Source organism: Bos taurus, chromosome 9, assembly GCF_002263795.3.
Source record: "Bos taurus isolate L1 Dominette 01449 registration number 42190680 breed Hereford chromosome 9, ARS-UCD2.0, whole genome shotgun sequence".
Taxonomy (NCBI): domain Eukaryota; kingdom Metazoa; phylum Chordata; class Mammalia; order Artiodactyla; family Bovidae; genus Bos; species Bos taurus.
Window position 1 is genome coordinate 60,475,769 of NC_037336.1, and position 19,990 is coordinate 60,495,758.

A 19,990-nucleotide genomic window follows, 5' to 3' on the forward strand; every position below is an offset into this window, starting at 1 on the left:
GTAGACGTAAGTGTGGTCATCACAGATGAAAAAAGTGTGCTGCTGGTTGTTGCTGGAAAGCACTTTATGAACCCAGAAGTGAGGAAATATATTGAAATAAGGTTAAGCATTTTCACCACAGACAGTACTTCACTGACTGACAGTCTACTTGGTGGATTTCTCTAATCTCCAGTTATACATATAAACATATATTATATGTATAATATATATACTATATAGTCAACTTTCGTGTGATGTCCAGCTTACATGCGACTTTTCTCCACTTCAGGCCCTGTCTTGCATAGGAATAATATTGCCGACTATGCACTCAGTGCAGGCACCACAGCTATGAATGCCCAGAGGCTCTTAAGAGCTACAAAACTGAACAAACCCATCCTACTGGAGGGCTCCCCTGGTGTGGGCAAGACGAGCTTGGTGGGAGCCTTAGCCAGGGCTTCAGGCAACACACTTGTCCGAATCAACTTGTCAGAGCAGACGGTAAGCTTCATCATGCTACAGCTGATGGGGATAAGTATAGGGAGTAATATCTTTATCTATTATAGTGTTTCCTAGTCAGAAATAATTATGAAGTTATCAGAGCCCCAGATATTTCATGGTGATGAAGATCTCAGCAAACCTCATTCTCCCTCCGTGTTCATTAATAGATGACACCTGTAGTATTAGTCTCTTTAGATGCTTTACTCTGTTTTGAGATAGAATCACCCACTTTGGTATTTATTGTAATATAACCTGTTTGTCTTTGTCCTTTCTAAAGAAATTAATTACAGATAAAATGACCTTTAAACAATCTTATGAAACTAGGGGACAGAGATGACAAATTAGAATCTTCTGGGATGGGGTCTGGGAGCAGAGCCTAGGCATTGTTTTGGTGTTTTTTAAGCTCACCAGTTTGTTTTCAAGCACAGCCAAAGTTGAAAACTGTTATCTAGGACTCTAGTTGATAGATTCTTAGAGTGCTGTGATGAGAAGGTGCTCCTGGGCTCCTGGTTTGAAATTGATTAGTTCTCCATTGGGTATAAGAATAAGAAGTGGCATGAGGCCTAAGTATCATTTTAGATTTGGGGTCTTGGGATCTAGTTAACTTTTTATATAATATTGGCTTTCCCTCACTTCTTTTTCTTCTCATAGGACATCACAGACCTGTTTGGAGCTGATCTACCTGTTGAGGGTGGCAAGGGAGGAGAGTTTGCCTGGCGTGATGGCCCCTTGCTGGCAGCCCTGAAGGCAGGCCATTGGGTTGTGTTGGATGAGGTGAGAGGACAGCCCATCAGGCCACCAGATAGGATCAGACATGTGAGGAGCAGGGCAGAGTTTGCATAACTTGAGGGCATTTTGCATCAGATCACCTTGTTGGCTAGTAAAGACAAATTCTCCAATGAAAAGAATCCTCTGTGGTTTCTTTTACGAATAAGGAAAGTCAGAAAAGCACATACAGAAGCCCCTCTGCGTATCACCTACAGACTCTCCTACTTTTGTGAACTAGCCTCCAGAAAAACATTGCCTCTTCACTAGTTTTATTCTCTAGTCTGTGGTAGGCTTGCTATGTTTCTATTTATTTTCAGAGATAAACATAGTTTACAAATAGTGCCAGACCACTTCATTTCAGCCGAAAGGCTGGGGAAGGTTATAGTAGGAGGACCCACACAGAACTCTGGTGAGAAAGCAGTCAGTGTTATACCTGCAGGTCGGGGGTAGATTAGTGACCAGAAGACTAGAGCACATCGTGAGACACGTAAGTGCTGGGTCTCCATAACCGACAGGCAGCTAGAGAGAGAATGGAGGTGTGATGCACTAAAATTTAAGATGGTGGCCCAAATTTAAGATGGTAGAACAAACTTTGGTGTGTTCAGGAAAGGGCGAGCAAGCAGTGGTGCAGGTTAAGTGATAATAAGTGACGAAAGTATCATAGATCACTTCTGACACAGGCCCCAATAGGTTCCCTAGATTTGTACCCCGTTGAGTCTGCAGTGACAGGACTGCCATGGGATTCCTTTTCTGCTGAGCTGCTTCCTACTCATCTTGAGAAGAGATTAAAGAGAGGGACAGATTTTGCCCGTCTCCCCACCCTTCCCTCCCACCCTCACCCCCCACCCCCTGCTGAATTTTTGGTGAAAGATAGGTGATAGGATAATCATTAACCAGAAAAAAAAAAAAAAGAATGCCTAGTTTCAAAGCTTGAGACTGTTGACCGAATCATAGTTTGTGGAAATGCATGTAGGGACTGCCAGACAACCTGGACTTGAAGTCATTATGTAAGATCAGCTTTTAGAACTTGACTCGTATGGGGGTGTATAGCAGAGTTTGTGCTTTGAATGCTTGTGTAAATGTGGCACTTGAAATTCTAATATAATCTGATTCTTGGCCCATTTGCATTTTATTGATTCACATTTCACAGTTGAGGTTTTCCATGTTATCTAAAAACCACCAATACTTCACATCCCTGAGCTCTAACTCAGCTGAGTTTAGCTCCGTTCAGCTCTTCTCATTTCTGGGACACACACAAATCCTCATACTTGTTATTCACAAAACTGTTGGCATCATTAGATCCACATTATGTGGTTTATATCATGACTTTGAAAACCGTTTGGAGATTTTATTCAGATTTACTTGATTAAGAAAGGATGTTTACTTATTTAAGTATGTAAAGAGCTAGCTTACTTCTTTTAAAAATTCCCAGATATTTAAGCATGAGATATCTTTGTATTGGTAAGCTATAATTTATAAAGCAGGCCAATATAGGAGCAGGTAACAGATACAGCCTAATTTTTGAGACTAATTTAACTGCTTTTAAAGAATTTAGTCTGACTATTCAGTTTACTTAAAAATTATTGCTATTTTATACACCCCAAATTTCTCTTAACATATAGATGAAATATTAATAGTAGACTGAATACATGTCATTTCAGCTTAACAAACACTGTGTTACCAATGTTGTTTGAACTCTGTCCCTATCCCTGTTGAAGATAAGACTACTTTTCATGTGTATTATTCCTATGTTTTTTGTTTTAGCTGAATAGCATATAAAATAAATATGCACTTTTTTCTCCAAATAGCTTAACTTGGCTTCTCAGTCAGTCTTGGAAGGACTCAATGCTTGTTTTGACCACCGAGGAGAAATCTATGTTCCTGAGTTAGGAATGAGCTTTCAAGTGCAGCATGAGAAAACCAAGATTTTTGGCTGTCAAAATCCTTTTAGACAAGGAGGCGGAAGGAAGGGCTTGCCCAGGTCTTTCCTAAATAGATTCACTCAGGTAAGATTTACTGTTGCCCAAAAACCAAAGGTGGTCCCAGGGGTAATAATAGCTATGAGGGTGCCCACTAGGAGGATGAGACAGGCTCAGTGTAATAGTCTGCTTCTCGATTTCATGTCTGGATGTGATGGCTGTTAGTGTGACTGATTGCTGTCATCTTTTCTCTCTTGGTATGAGTCCTTTATCTTAGGTTTAAGAGGACCTGGTGTGTTATCAGATGGAGGAAAGTAAGATCACCACCATCTGGAGGATTCTATTACTGTGCTCAGGGATTAAGGCCAGTCTTGTTAAGTGTCTGTTAGAACATTAAAAAATTATTTTATAATGAAAATAGTGCATTAATCTCAGAAAAGTACAAAAAACTACCATGAAGAGTAAAAAATCCAATTTCTCCATACCAAAGTCAATCACCACTGATAGTTGTATCTGTTTTTATCGCCACAGCAGTGTGTGTGTGTGTGTGTGTGTACATACACTTACTTATTTTAACATCTTTTTTCAAAGTAGTGGCTTGGAAATGCCTCTAGATGTTAGCTTTCTTTAATGTTCCTTTCTTGGTAATTAAGACTTTACTAAGTATCTTTTAAGAAGTTTATATGAAAAATTTCAAAACTGTTGAGAAGTTGATCAGATTTAAAAATGAATGTTGTATACTTACCATCCAGATATTTGAGAGAATTTTACATAATAGATTAAAATTACAAATATTCTTAAAATATTAATTGCAGGTATCTTTCTCCAAACCATTAGAATGAAGCTAACAAGAAAACCTTCTGCTCTGTATTTCAAAGATTTTATATGATTCCATATCCTGAGAATGCAAGAAAAGAAATGTCTGTAAATGAGATATATATATTTCTAAGGCATTGTTCCTTTGGTATTAAATAAAAATACTACTTAGGTCATGGCAGTCATGTTTGGTAAAGAGAAATGATGGGTTTTTTTTCATGTTATTTTTGGATTTTATAGGTCTTTGTGGATCCCCTTACAGTAATTGACATGGAGTTCATTGCCAGTACTCTGTTTCCAGCCATTGACAAAAATATTGTTAAAAAAATGGTTGCTTTCAACAACCAAGTAAGTACCTATTTGCATTAATTGTTCTTTATATTTCTGGCTTATTTGAATCATCGTTTTCTCAATATGGAATACTACCTCATTACCAGTCTCTGCAACTGAGATAAATCATCTAGAACTCGAAAAGTTCCTAGTGGTTCCTAGTGGAAGGCAAGCTACTCATTTGAGAGTTACAGTAATTCAGGTTTGTTGCATGTATCATTTTATAATGCTTACAGGGTATTCCTGGCATGGAGAAGCCTGAGTCGGGAGGAGACAGCTGAATCCAGCCTGTTAATGTGTTTCAGATTATGTGTGCACTTGTACTATGTTGATAGTACTTAACACAGTCCCGAGCAGTGGGAGGTGCTTCCCAGTAAGGGTGTTTTCTTTTCAGATTGATCATGAAGTGACTGTTGAAAAGAAATGGGGGCAAATAGGAGGACCCTGGGAATTCAACCTCCGCGACCTTTTCCGCTGGTGTCAATTGATGCTCGTTGACCAGTCCCCTGGGTGTTACGATCCTGGTCAGCATGTGTTTTTGGTCTATGGTGAGAGAATGAGAACCAAGGAAGATAAAGAAAAGGTGAGTTTCATGCTTGCTCTTTGTATTTCTTTGATTTCTCCCTGAGGGAGAGAAAGGCTGTATTTGCATCAACAGTACCAAACTCAGTAACACGGTTTGGAAATTTAGAAATTAAGGGCAGAAACAAAAACTTAATCTGTCTCAGAGTGTCATAGTGTAGTTTGCTTTAGAGGACACAGTTTGCTTACCTATCTACATTGCCATGATCGCTTACCTTCTTAAACAGTATCACCCTGCAATAATAAAGGCTTGGTCTCCATTACCTTGGTTCTAGGCACAAAGATGAGAAGCAGGAGGAGAGAGGTGATAACAAGTAGAAGAGGAGGGTTTTCTACCTTTAAATAAATGTCAAATTGCAAAATACTTAATCTAGAAAGTATAAATAGATAAAAGGGAGGATATTCTGTATCCAAATGAAAGTAAAAAATACCCCTTCACTCCAGTGCTTTGGCCACCTCATGCGAAGAGTTGATTCATTGGAAAAGATTCTGATGCTGGGAGGGATTGGGGGCAGGAGGAGAAGGGGACGACAGAGGATGAGATGGCTGGATGGCATCACTGACTTGATGGACATGAATCTGAGTGAACTCCGGGAGTTGGTGATGGACAGGGAGGCCTGGCGTACTTGATGCATGGGGTTGCAAAGAGTCGGACACAACTGAGCGACTGAACTGAACTGAAGTAGAAAATAACACCAGAATTCCTCGCTTAGTAAACTGTAATAATGGATGCATTTTGCTTTGTGGTATTTAAAATGCAGTTCATGGAAAATTTCACAACAGCTGCAGTTAGGAGATGCTGTCATGACCTCTTACAGACAAGGATCCAAGGCTCAGTCATGGAGTCTGTGTTTTGAGTGGCAGAGGCAGCTCGCCAGCCCAGACCTTTCCACTTTGCTTGCTATTTCTTCTACTATATCACAGTTGCTCACAAGCAAAGTAACAAAGTAGTACAAATTCATGTGAGTTAGAAACAGAAATGTGAACATGTGGCTGTCCATGGCACATGTGGCTCTCAGACACTTTGGTTGTGCTGCTGAGAGCACAGATCCTTGTTTATGTGGTATCCAGAATCCAGCCCACCATTAACAACTCATGTGTAACATGTGAGTGGCTTTCAGTCTTTATACCAGAACAAATTATTCAGTTCATTTTTTTTTAATTAATGCAACTTTATATAATTCACCTATCATCAGTTGGTATTTTAATTTCTTTATCAACTTACTCTAGTATGTTAACTGTGGCCAGACTGGCCAGTGTTGAGTAATTGATGTTGGTCAGATGATGAGTTACTGTAAGGTGTGGAAGGTTTCTACCACTCCTTCAATTCAGTTGTTTTAGTTGACCAAATGTTTTCTGAGAGGAAAAGAAAACTTAAGAAAAATAGTAGAAGGAGAAAGGTTGTAAAAGTAATTTGTAATTTTTAACTCTGGTATACCATCAGAGAGAGGAGGTGGTATGCTTAAGAGTGAAATATAAGGTCAAAAATCACCCAGACCCAGGAGGGAGCATTTTCTTCTGTGGTGCTTTTTGGCTCTTAGTGTTTGACACTCATTTTGTCTTTGTCTTTATTGTTTTTATTTTCACTCCAGTGTACATTGATTAGTATGAGTATTGCTATTTTGTTCGAATGCACTACTTATCGTAAATACTTTGGGTGGCAGGAATCTTTGCTGTTGCTGTGGACTAGATTAGTGATTTTTATACATCCTCATCTCCTCTTAGATTTTTGAAAGAAATGCAAGAAAGAATACTATTAGCAAAAAGTTTTTAACAGTCTTGCTGCTAAGGAAGGGACAAATAAATGTAAATACAGAAATAATGCTTTTCTGCATAAATATTTAGAGGGATAACAATGCTTTTCCAGTCAGACAGGCTTAGATTTAAATTCAGTTACCATCTACGAGCAAATCACATAACTTGTGTGAATATAATTGCCATATCCATAAAATGGAAATAGAAATATTTTGAGAGGGTATTTGGATCAGAAATAATGTATTAAAGCACCTAATATAATGTTTGGCACATGGCAGGTATCAGGAAATGATGGTCATTGTTCTCCATAAACTTCATGCTTCTGTCTTCTACCTTCTTGAAAGCAAATTAATATTTTATCTTGAGATCTGCTATAGTTTCCATAGCTCTGTTTTAATTTATGGTATATTCTCTCTGGAATCTCATAATTTGAGGTTATTGCTCTTTTCTTGACCTTCCATTTATTTCCTTCTGAAGAGTTAAATAAATGCAATCTTTAATAGGAAAATTCAAAAGGGTAATAACTCACAATTTTGTGATTTTCATATTGCTGTTCCTATTTACTAGTGTTTATTCTAGAAGGTTTGGCCCAGAATTTGATGTAATGATTTGCGTTTTGATTTTATCATCATCCTCCTTTAGGTCATTGCTGTGTTCAAGGATGTGTTTAATTCAAATTCCAACCCATACATGGGAACCAGGCTATTGCACATCACTCCCTATGATGTTCAGGTGAGGCAAACGGCTAATGCTCTTCCACAGTCCTCTCTGGCTTCGGCTCCCACTCCAGGCACACTTGTGAAATCTCGCTGGGCTGTCTTTTTCAGCTAGGCTACTCAGTGCTTTCCCGTGGCAGCTATGTTCCTCCACCGACCTGCCGTCCCCTGTCGCTCCTGCACCAGTCTTTACAGTCACTGGAGTCAGTTATGAAGTGTGTACAAATGAGCTGGATGGTCATCCTCGTGGGGCCAGCCTCAGTGGGCAAGACCAGCTTGGTTCAGCTCCTGGCACACCTTACTGGTCACACTTTGAAGATCATGGCCGTGAACAGTGCAATGGACACTACAGAGCTTCTGGGTGGATTTGAGCAGGTAACTGATCTGCCCCTGTATTTTTAGGCAGGGCACTAAACGGTGCAGTCTTCTGTGTTGGGGTTGCTACGGAAGCAGTGGCCATTGGCTATGCTGCATTCACGTGCTCTGGAAATTGCAGGTTGATCTTATCCGGCCGTGGAGGCAGCTCCTTGAGAAGGTGGAGGGCACAGTCAGGGCCCTGGTAAGAGACAGCCTCCTTGTCAGTGCTGACGACGCAGAAGTAGTGCTGCGAGCCTGGAGTCATTTCCTTCTGACGTATAAGCCCAGGTGTCTTGGGGAAGGTGGTAAATGTGTCACGATGGAGATTGTCAACAAGCTGGAAGCAGTGTTACTGCTTATGCAGAGACTCAACAACAAAATCAACTCCTACTCCAAGGCAGGTATGTCTCTTTGGGGGTGTGTATCAGTCACTTGGCATTGCCCATAGAATGTCCATCCACAGGTAATACATTTGTACGTGCAATGCCCACAACTTTTAAAAATGAATTTGATGATTAGATTATTAACAATCAAGGTTTGGAACTAGAAAGTTTCCTAGAAAGTAAAGTGAAGCTGATGTAAACTATTCAGAATTGGTGGTCCTAAGCAAAGGAAAGAAATTGATTACTGAGTTTGACTTATTTTGTGAGTAATCAGCCACAGTGACTTGCATGCAAATCTGGTTTTATTTTTTCTTGGCCTGTTTTTTAAACTTATTAATAATTTCCAAAAAAATTGAGTATTTTTAAACTGAAGAATAGAAGTCTAAATTAATAGCTTGGATGTGTTTATTCATTTTGTATAGAAGGTGGAAGAAATTCCTCAGTTGATCTGGAAGCATTCATCTCCCATCTTGTGCAGCTTTTTGGCTGGTAGGGGAGAATTGATTAAAAGTTGAAGCTTGTCACTAAGATTGCCATCCTTTATTTCCAAAATCTGCTCATAATGGGTTATTCCTAAGGAATCCTTAGTTATTCCATAGGAATAGTGGATTCCCTAGGGATGAAGAAATTACCCCCTCTTTTAGCTGCATCAACATTGTATCCGTGGCTCTGGGTCAAATCGTTTACTTTCTTAGTTAAGACAGTGATTTCATTACTGATTTGATCTATCATGTTCCAATTCAAACTCACCATTTGAATTTGAAATTCTTTACTCATTCATTCAAATTAATTATTAGATATATTTAATGAAGTCATATATTACTATTTTATAGCTTCCTTGGTAGCTCAGTCAGTAAGAATCTGCCTGCAGTGCAGGAGACCAGGGTTCAGTCTCTAGATTGGGAAGATACCCCTGGAGAAGGAAATGGCAACCCACTCCAGTATTCTTGCCTGCAGAATCTCATGGACAGAGGAGCCTGACAGGATACAGTCTACAAGGTCGCAAGGGTCGGATACGACTTAGTGACTAGACCCACCCCCATATCACTTTATATTTTTTAACTGTTAGAGATTGTAAACTCACCATTGAATTCGTATCGAGAATTGGACACTGTATAAAATATATTTACTTTTAACCCTCACAACACCACATTACAAGGAAAGATAACTCCATTTTATACATGGGGAAATAAATGCTTATAGAGGTAACCTGCCCAGTGTCGTCGTCTTATGATGTGTTTAGACTCGGTTTTGGTTCCAAGCCTCTCTGACTTCAAAACCTGAAATCTGGTGTGTATATATTTCTTCTGTAAGTCAGTTAAAATTTAAATATCTAGGGTAAGTTCTCAACAGCCCATTCTCAATACTGCTTTTTATTTAGGATTTATTTTCATAATGAGTAATTTCCTAGGGATATCAATAGAGTCTAAAAGGCTGGCTGTAAAACTTGTCTACTACTATTTTTTTGATTGAAAATAGCTTCTTTTTTAAACTATTTATATTTTAATGTTTCTGTGATAAACACGTATGACTTTTAAAATATATTCTAGGTGTTTCATATTTTACCTTAAAATCTTTATGTATATTGAATATTTTATAATAGCTTTATTAACATCAGAATGCAGTACTTAGTGACTTTAAAAAGCCAGAAGATATGTCTAGTCATGTTTATTAGATTCTAGACATTTTTATTCAAGTTGCTGAGTGCTGTGTTTTGGTGTTCTGAGGGTTTCTTTGAGTTGCAGGTAAGGCTGTTGAGTTGATTTTGGATCATTTTTATCTTTTCAAGCTTGCTATTAAGCTGTTTAAGGTCAGGGCCAGAGTCTCCTTTATGTGCTAAATCACCGTTGACTCTTTGTGCTAAGAAGAGTCAAATTAGCTAAGTTGTGTCTGACTCTGCAACCCCTTGGACTGTAGCCCAGCAGGCTCCTCTGTCCTTGGGATTTTCCAGGCAAGAATACTGGAGTGGGTTGCCATTTCCTTCTTCAGGGTATCTTCCTGACCCAGGGATCAAACCTGCACCTCTTATATGCAGACATGTTCTTTTTCGCTAGTGCCACCTAGAAGTCCCACCTAGAAGTTAAGAGTCCCTAAACTCTTAACCTGTGTATGCATGCCAAGTCAAATTAACCCCTCTTTTGAGGCATGGCCCTGTGTAATCTCTTCTGACGGTCCAGTTGTTCCATGGGGTCTCTTCGCTTTGATTGGTGGGAACTGGAGTGTTATTCAGCCCTGTGTGAACTCTGGGAGTTGTTCAGTTCACAGCTCCCCAGTAATAGTTCTTTCCTTGGAATTTTTTACACATGGAATTTAAGCCTTCCCTTGCACGTGGAGATTATTATTGAGCCAAAGGCCCAGGGACCTCTTTCTGGATTTCTGAAGCCTTTTGAATAACTTTTTCCTTTTGAGTATCCTGCCTCTCATTCAGGTTGCCTCCATCTCCCTGAGTTTCAGTTTGTGTCCTCAAGTCAGTGAGATCTCAGTACCTGTTTGAGTTTCCTCTCCCTGCTTTGCAATCTAGAAATTACGTTCAGGCCGAAAGCCAGTCTATTATAGGGCCTCCTTCCCTTAGGTGTCACAGTTCTGGGCTGTCTGTTTTCCAGTGTCTGAAAGTAGTTGTGATTCATATAGTTTACCAGGTTTCTAGTTGTTGACACTGTGAGGTTAAGTCTAAATCTTGTTAATCCTTCATGGCTAGAAGCAGAAATATATTACCTTGTGATACGAAAAAGGGTTGGAATCAATTTCTAATAAGGAAGACCAATTGAAAAATTTCCAGGAAAGGGCTATATAAACTGTAGAGTAAATAAATACCAGTTGTTACTATATATGACATTGTAATTATAAAGGAAGCCTGGTTTGATGACATTAATTACATTGTGCAAACTTATAGCACTTTTATATGGTATAAATGCATTAATAAGTAGGAGGCTTTATCCTTCTGCCATTTGAGAAATTAAAACAGGTAAAGATTATTTACCTTCTCCATCACCCTTTAGTCAACTCTTTCCTAGCCATTCATTCAGACAGCCCTTAAGAAGTGTTTTCTATCCCCAAACCTAATTTTCTTCTTCAAACGTTTACCTTATTATGAAACTTTTAAGAACTGAGCCATACATTTCCAGCCTTCTTTTAATAAGCTCTTCGTTTTTTATTTTGTTTGCTTTTGATTGCCCTGGTTTGAAATTAAGTGCTATGACTGTGACATTTCAGAGTTTGCCAAATTCGTGGAGGAGTTCCGAAGCTTTGGGGTGAAGCTTATGCAGTCAGCCAGTGGCCACAGCCGTGGCACGTTCGAATGGGTTGACAGCATGTTGGTTCAGGCCCTGAAGTCTGGAGATTGGCTTTTGATGGACAATGTTAACTTCTGCAAGTAAGGACCTTCTGTTCAATCATGAGTGGGTCTGACTAAAGTTTGGGATATGCTTGTCAAAGTAGAAACCCAGGTGGAAGCTTTACTGTTTTTAATCCACTGTTTTCTTAACTATAAGCACATCCTCTGCTATATTCTGTAGACTTCCCCTTGTGGTGAACAATGGTAGTTGGTCATTAGCTGCAAGATTTTCGTTCTAGCAGATAGTTTTGGGCTGAACTGAAGTTGGATTATTTTTTCGAAAACTTCCTTTGAGTTACACGTTTTCATTTAACCTTAGAAAACTTCCTTTTGTTAGGGTCATTCTGAAGTACAGATTTTTATAATGGAGGCTCTGATAACAGAGCAGACGTTTAGTAAATGTGCATTCTAATTGTACCACTTGATTCTAAAGTAAGGAAAAGGACAAGCGTGAAGCTGCTGTGCCTACACAGTGAATGCAGTGCAGGGCAGATGACGGGCTTCTCTACATTCTGAACACTTTCAGAATGTCCTCAATTAAAATGCAGTTACGTTTATGACTCTCTAGGCTGTGTGCCTTCAGGGAGTGGAAAAGGGTATTAATCAGCTAAGAGATCTTAATTCTGTCTGGGGGTGGGGGGTGGGTCAGGAGGAGTGAGAGGCCTGAGCCAGGGCAGTGGTCAGTGTGGCACTCAGGCCTGTCCACCATTCGGGTTCTCTCTGTGCAGCCCATCGGTGCTGGATCGTTTGAATGCTTTGTTGGAACCTGGAGGTGTCCTCACTGTTAGTGAGAGAGGAATGATCGATGGATCCACTCCCACCGTAACACCACATCCCAATTTCAGGTATTCCTGCCTCAAAGTCTCAACCTGGATATCAGAGGTGGCCATGCATTAGGGCCTCCTTACATATTATATTTATACACTCAGTCAGCAGAAAGATGAGGTCCCTGCCTAGGGTTGGTGGTGAAGGGTGGAAGCAGGGAGACCCATTAAAAGCATTTTGCAGTAGTTCATGCAAAAAATGATGGCTTACACTAGGGCAGTCAGATCAGTGGGACTTGCTGATGGGCTTGTGGGTTAAGAAGAGGAGGAAGCAATGATAGCACCTAAGGTTCTGGCTTGAGTAATGAGGTAAATGGGGTGCTATTCATTGAAAAAGGGGAAAACTGGCAAAGAAGCAGGTTTGGTACAAGGAGGGAACAGCAGGAATCAGCTGTTGAGTTCTGGGGGTAAGGGTGAGCTATCAGATGGCTAGATGCAGAAGTTGATGGACACCGACTATTATGAAGCTAAGTGTTTCTGGAGAACACACTCCTCTTTTTTGTTCTCTCTGTACATGAGTTAGAATGATGAATTAGCACTGGCTTATTTGGGAAATATCTGAGAGTAAGAGTTTTACAGCCCTCAGCACTCAAGGTGGATACACAACCCTTAGTTCCTTAGAGAAACTGACTTGCTGTATTGATGCACTTGGAACTAGAGGATAGAATGCAGATGAAGACAGCATCTGTGAGTTGAGCCAGCAGTGTCCAGCTCCTGATGATGAGCCACATATGCTTTGCCCTTGCCAGGTGTTGCAGAGCTACACTGTTGGTTGCACTGAGATTTTGACGTCTTTTTCCCCCTTTGAATTGCTTGTACTACTAGACTTTTTCTCTCAATGGATCCTGTTCATGGAGAAATATCCCGAGCTATGAGGAATCGTGGACTTGAAATCTACATTTCAGGAGACGGGGACGGGAGCATCCCAGATGACCTAGATCTGAAAGTGCTACTGCACAGCCTTGGGTTGGTGGGGGACAGCGTGTGTGACACCCTTTTGGCTTTGCACTCAGAGACCCGAAGTGCTGTTGTAGGTAAGGTGCTTGACTTCCAGTCCTCTGCAGGGTTTATTCCTCTGGAAGTTCATGTCGTTCCACTTGACTGCTAGTCTAGGAGTTCTTGCATATAGTGTACATAGAGATGGAAATGACCTAGAAAGCCTATTAGTAATACACATGTACTGGCTACTCTTCTTCTGCCCCTGCCCGCCAAGAGATTGGGTTCCGCTGGTCTGGGTGAGCCCCAGGAATCACCATATCAAGAAGCTTCTCAGGGAATTCTGAGGCATGCAGTCAGAGGCCCACACTTGGAAGAATATTACTTGCGACACTGAGATTGGTGAAGGTTGTCCTGAAAATCTTTCACGGTCATCATTGAATCTCTTGAAGGCTGAATAAAGAGGGAACTTGGAATTGTTTAAAACAGATATTACTTCTTCTAAATGTCCAAAGATACAAGAAAGGGCAGTAATAATAACAATGAAACATAATGAAATGTTATTTATTAAGTAAACTACTCTGTGTTAGGTACAATGTTCGCTGCTTATTTAAGCCTCATATTAGTTCTGCAAGCTATGTTTCCATTTTACAGATGAGACTGAGAGGTTGAGTAATTTGGGAAAGCCACACAGTTAATAATGACAACTGAGTTGGATTTCAAAGCCCCTGGTGCTTTTTGGTGCCATGTTCATCAGCTTTAGGTCGAGGGTGTATATGGCCAGGCTTTATCATGTTTAAGTCATCGGTCACTTCCTCACAACGTGCTGCTCCCTGAGAGGGAGTGGGGGAGGCAGGCTAGCAGGGAACGAACGTGAATGAATGTTCTCGCAGGTTCACTGAGTTCACTAGTGAGCCCCCTGGAGTCCACTTGGAAGGCTTTCTGAGATAAGTGCCCGGGTGGAAGTTTGATGTAAAGATGAAATTTGTCCATTTTCTCTGGAGACTTTGCAGAATCTGTTGCTTACGGATGGCACCGTTTCTTCTTTACAGCTTCTCCAGCGTCCTCGGTGTCGAACCTCATTCAGACAGCCTCACTCATCGTGCAGTATCTGCAGCGAGGCCTGAGCTTAGACAGCGCATTTTCTAAAGCGTGCTGGGAAGCATATGTCCGCTCCCAGGCTTCCCCAGCAAACCAGCAGGTATGTGAGGTGTCTGACACAGTTTTCTGCAGTACAACACTATAGGAGGTAGGAGGATGCTCTGCTGGCAGCAACTTTAATGGCCTTAGAGAGCTCACCTGCAGTTATACTGTAACAGATCGGGTATCCAGGCACTTTTCTGGAAAATAGCGTAAATGTGATGAAATATGCCTTGAAACTTGCCTCTCAGCAGAAAAAGTGAAATTTTGTCATGTTGTGTATTGAGAAATGTGTCTTGACTGTTGAGAGGCTCACAGGGAGCCTAGAAGACTGCCATTAATTACTCCACTAGTTTTCGATAAGAGCACTGTATCTTGGGGACCGTACACCATGTGTTTCTGTCTCCCACCAGCTCGTGCAGGCTCTCCTAGAGAAACATGTTTCTTCGCTGCAAGCACACGAAACCTGGGGCAGCTCCCTTCTTGCCTTGGGGCTGTGGCCAGATTCTCTGCCCTCGGCTGTCTTCACTACAGAAGATTCTCACCTCTCTAAAGTCCGAGGCGACGGGCAGATCTTAGCGTATTGTCTCAACAGGCTGAGCATGAAAACAAGCAACTGGGCAAGGTTAGCGGAGCCTTAAGCTTGTGTGTGTCTCTCTTGACTTTTCCTCCCTCCCTCCCTCCCTTCCTTCCTGTTTTCCTCCTTCCCTCTCTTTCTCCCTCTCTCTTTTTTTAGATGGTCATGGTCACGACCCAGTATATTTGACCATAATGTTACATCATCATTTTCCACCTAGTTTCATTGTTTGTTGTGATATTGCTCCCTATTTATTATTTATTATAAGTACATGTTTTGATTTTCCCTCTTTGGAGGGAACTTATATATTCCTTGTTAACTCTTTGATAGATTAATTATAAAGTTACTTGTCTTGGTTCTTTGAAATATGAAATGAAGATTTAACCCTAATACTAACTTTGTCTATTGTAATGAATTTCAGGATTCAGCCTCTTACTTTGGCAGACTTAGAGAAAATTATGCAGTCCTCCCACCCGGAGAACTTAAAGTTCACTTCAGTTGAAGTGGATACTTATTGGCTTGATGAACCAGATGCTCTAGCTGTGGCTGTTAAATTGCTCATAGAAAGAGCAACCAATCAAGACTGGATGCTCAGAGTTAAATGGCTTTATCATTTAGCCAAGAATATGCCACAGGGGCTTGGTGAGTAAAGAAACTTAATTTGTGTGATGAGGGAATTTATGTACGCATACCCTGCTTTCATAACTCAGCAGTTGTTTTTCTCTTCAACTACACAGTTAAAATTACATCTGGGGAAGCTCCTAGCAGGATGTTTATGACTTAGCATTATTGTTTATTTAATTGTTAAAACATTAAGGTACACATCTACCCTGGGTTTTCCCTAAGAGAAACTTTTCCCCATGTAAACCTCAGCATTTCAGGATCTGTCCAGCCTTCTATCAAATCCAGAAGGAAAATATACTGTATTATGTTACTTTTAAGTTTTTGAACAGCCTGCCTTTTTTTTTTTTTTCCCAGTACTTACTCTGTTGCACATGCATTCTTTCTGGAAAAGGGTTGCTTTTGGTAAATTTACTTCCCATAAAAGTACATGAGATTCTAATCTTATTTCGTTCGGGAAAGTGGTCTAAATGATCATTCTTAATTTCTTTGTACGTTTTTCATTCTAAGTAGCTTTAAAGGTTTTAAAGTACAAGAATTTGTGGGTAGAACTTGTTGACTAAAGTAATTGAGTTTATATGAGTTTTTCTACTCTAGGAGAATTTATAGATAAGCCAGTGTATGTGTGTATTATTGGGTGGTACATGTGATGTCTAAATATGTGTAGAGGGAAATTGGATACATATTCTCATCTGCTTTCTCCTGTGGGATAGCTGCTAGACACGGGTAGCTACTAAAAGATAACCTGTGACGTGGCCACTGTGACAGTAGCTGTAGAACAGAAAGCTCGAATGGACGGCACTACTCTAGAGGATAACTAACATCTGCTTCTCCTTCCTCCACAGAGTCGATAAAGATTCATTTGGAAGCCAGTGCTGCAGCTCTTAGGAATTTTTACTCAAATTCTCTCTCATCTGGGGTCAGTAATGTCATCAAAATATTACAACCAAATGTAACAGGTACTGCACCTGCCTTGATTTCTAGCTCTCAGCAATCTTGTCCATTGAGTTCTTGGGAAAAAGATCTGTCAGAGCTCCCACTTGTAACAGTTTTTAAAAGAAGACTCAGAGTATCCAGATGCATATTCTGCTGCTTTTTTCAAAACTGTGTCTTGATTCTCCAGTTTCTGATAAAGGATGATGACACAGTGTAGTGGGAAGAACACAGGAGTTGGAAGTCTAGGCTCCGGTCCCAACTTGGCCACAAACAGGCTTCTTGATTCTGGGTCCATCATTCATACTCAGCTGCCTTTGTTTGAAAAAATAAGGGAATCAAATTCATTCTTCTGGGGCCCCTTCAACTTACAATAGTCTGTGATGTATTAGTAAGTAGTGTTAACAGAAAGGGTTTTAAACTGTGATCTCTTTTGAGATGAAGGTAAAATAGTACACATTCAGTTTCTTCAGAAAACCTTAATGATGAAGTTATAAAGTCTTAAATTCAGTTACAAAACAAAACACAATGATAAAAGGAATAGTCATCCAAACTAATCAAATGAGGTATTCAGAATTTCTCAGTTTTCATCTGACATTTATTAAAACATGCTATTACCCATTTGGTTTAGGAAAAAAGTGTGCATGATGCTTTTGTGCTAAGCCTTATGTTTATATAATTATAATCTTACATATACATATGACTACCTTGTGTACACTGAAGGTAGTGGGGTAGATGGTTGGGCAGAAATCAAATGATAGAGAAAACTAATGTCAGAGTCAGATTGTGGCTGAACTGAATTATGGCTTTCCATTCATGAAGGAACTTTGGTCTGGGAACATAGTTCTAGAGTAGAGTGGTCGATTCCCTTCGCAGCAGCCTTGGCTTGCCCACTGATTGGCTCATCTTCCTTTTCCTTTTCAGCTGAGTAGCTCTGGATCATGTAGCCTTGCTAGATTTGGGGATATAGGTCCCCCACTATACCTTGCTATTCACAGTAGGCATGTTAGTCTGCTGTATTGTGGACGCCTTTGGAGCTTGAAGTACTCCATTGAGCCACCCAGCCACCCTCAAATTAACATTCCCATCGTTTTGTCATGCCTCCTTCCACTAGAATCTCCACCTCTGGAACAGGTCAGAGTCTGATGGCTGCTGCTGTACAGAGAGATTTTGATACCAAGTTTGAGCCAAAGGAGCAGAGGTGGCAGCAGCATATCCTGTGATTATAAAGAAATGGGTTTTAAGCAAAATAATCTTGAGTTGTTTTTCTTATTAAAGGCAAATTACTGAGGTGTGTTCATTCATTTTCTGCCATGGAAGTTAGTTTTCTTATGGTTAATGGCAAAAGATTGGGTAACTGAGTCCATGAATTCTTTTCCAACCAGTAATGGGACCTGAGCAAGTGAATGCATTGGTTTTGGAACTGTCATGGATTGAACCATTTCCGTTTCTCCTCCCCAGCAAGACTCTGTGTGATCAAAGTAAAACAGTGAAATTTGCCAGACAGGGAGTTTAACTCCAGAATTCTACCTTTTCTTTTGTTCCTTAAACCAGATGAATCCATGATCCCTCTGGATCCCCGATGGAACATGCAGGCCATGGACATCATCAGAAATGCGATGGACTTTGACCCACAGACAGACCAGCCTGAGCAGCTCTTTGCCCTTTTAGAGTCTGTTGCAAACAAGTAGGTGAAGCTACTATTGTGGGCACTGTTTGCCTCACTGTACCTTGTGACTTCACAAATTGTTGTTTAATGGCTAAGTCATGCTTGACTCTTCTGTGACCCCATGGACTGTAGGCCACCAGGGTCCTCTGTCCATGTAATTTTCCCAGGCAGGAATACTGGAGTGGGTTGCAATTTCTTTTTCCAGGGGATATTCCCAACTCAGGGATCGAACCCACATCGCCTAGGAATACAGTTTATGTGTATTTACTTTTCTGAATCTGAGGAGTGCTGAGCGTCTGACATGGTTGCCTTTGTTACCACCTCTCCTTCAAGCTCTACGCACAGCGAAAAGTCATTCTGACCGTGATGTCCTAGTGCCTTTGAATCGGCAGGTTCTACAGGGTGCTTATTAATAGATACACTGGGAAGTATCAGTAGTGGGATTTGTTTTATGGTTAATCTTTTATCACAGGATAGCTGTGTTTCCACACTTTTCTGTGTGATTTCCAATAGCTTCCTGCATTTTCACAAGTTCTTTCCTCAACCGTCTGTCCCATCAAATGGTGAAGATCTACGTACATAGTCACATATAGTATAAATTTACATAATTGTTTCATAAGTCATTCCTCACTGTTTAATGTAATGACCAGTAATGCTTTTTAATTGTCCATCAGTGTAAGAAATTTAGAGAAATAATTTTGTAACTGAGGTATATCATGCTTTACAGAAAAGTGCCACTAATGATGACTATATATTGTTTTGGTGAATTTTCACAAAGTGAACTCACTCATGTGATATGTAGTAACACCTCAGAGGACCCCTTGTCCCTTCCCCCCAGCAACTCCCTCATCCTCCTCCCCGGGTAACTTCTAACATTGCAGATTAATTGTATGATGGCTGGTTTGGGGTTTTTTTGGGTGGGGGGTTGCTGCACTGAGAGGCTTTTGAAATCTTAGTTCGCTGACCAGGGATTGAACGTGGATCGTAGCAGTGAAAGCACCGAGTCCCAGCCACTGAACTGCCAGGGAATTCCCTATGATGGCCAGTGTCAGGAGTCCACAGTGCAGTTTGTCAGATCATGGCAGAGCAACACAGTGGGCCCGCCAGCTTAGTCATCTTTGTCACTGCCCATCTCTAATCCAGAATTTGCAGAGGCCTGAGGGGAGTGACACACTGAGGGAAATTGATGTTCCAAGGGTTCTTAGGATTCAGCAGGTAGAGGCTATGGTAAGTATTATGAACTGATCACTGTGTGTTAATTGTGGAATCTCATTTCAGGACCATCATATATTTTGACCGGGAAAAGCGGATTTTTACTGAAGCAAATTTGGTTTCTATTGGTGGCAAAAAGTTAAGAAACAGTGTTTTGAGATTGTCCTTTGAATTCCATAAAGGTAAGGATGTTGCCTTTACCTTCTTCAGTTACACATTGGGCTGCATGATGCTCCTGATGGTGAGGGGTTCCTCAGGTGCTGCCATGCTGCTGATTCCTTTTGATTTGGTGGCCTGATTTTGACATCTTCCTTTACTCGGTATTTTTGACTAAGTGCTTTTTTCATGTCCTTGATCTCATTTATTTATTTATTTTTTTGGCCACCATGAGGTGAGTCTCTTGAGTGAGGAAGGGGAAGCACAGAGATGCTCTGGGTCACATCTCTAGCAAGTAGCAGAGCCGGAGCTTGAGACCTGGTCTCTTGGCTCAAAAGTAAGAGCTCATAAGCATTTGGTTATGGGTTCTTTTCTTCCGCCTTCCTTTTTTTTTTTTTCCAATTGAAAAGATAATGGTATTTCTTGGAAAATATTCAAACTGTAGAAGCATAAAAATGGAAAAAATTTACTCTTGCAGTAGCCAC

At 40.6% G+C, this 19,990-nt stretch overlaps 1 protein-coding gene across 2 annotated transcripts in view; it reads left to right on the plus strand.

Moving 5' to 3' along the window:
• Positions 1-19,990, plus strand: part of MDN1 (midasin AAA ATPase 1) — a 140,144-nt gene that overhangs the window by 65,503 nt on the left and 54,651 nt on the right. For both annotated transcript variants that reach the window (XM_005210876.5, NM_001206168.3), the window contains exons 36-52: positions 269-477; positions 1,129-1,251; positions 3,054-3,251; positions 4,221-4,328; positions 4,705-4,893; positions 7,290-7,379; positions 7,475-7,738; positions 7,860-8,121; positions 11,317-11,476; positions 12,166-12,282; positions 13,087-13,295; positions 14,250-14,398; positions 14,751-14,962; positions 15,336-15,556; positions 16,381-16,494; positions 18,023-18,155; positions 19,416-19,531. In XM_005210876.5, coding sequence (XP_005210933.2) covers positions 269-477; positions 1,129-1,251; positions 3,054-3,251; positions 4,221-4,328; positions 4,705-4,893; positions 7,290-7,379; positions 7,475-7,738; positions 7,860-8,121; positions 11,317-11,476; positions 12,166-12,282; positions 13,087-13,295; positions 14,250-14,398; positions 14,751-14,962; positions 15,336-15,556; positions 16,381-16,494; positions 18,023-18,155; positions 19,416-19,531 — 2,874 coding nt within the window. The remainder of the gene's footprint in view (positions 1-268; positions 478-1,128; positions 1,252-3,053; positions 3,252-4,220; positions 4,329-4,704; positions 4,894-7,289; positions 7,380-7,474; positions 7,739-7,859; positions 8,122-11,316; positions 11,477-12,165; positions 12,283-13,086; positions 13,296-14,249; positions 14,399-14,750; positions 14,963-15,335; positions 15,557-16,380; positions 16,495-18,022; positions 18,156-19,415; positions 19,532-19,990) is intronic.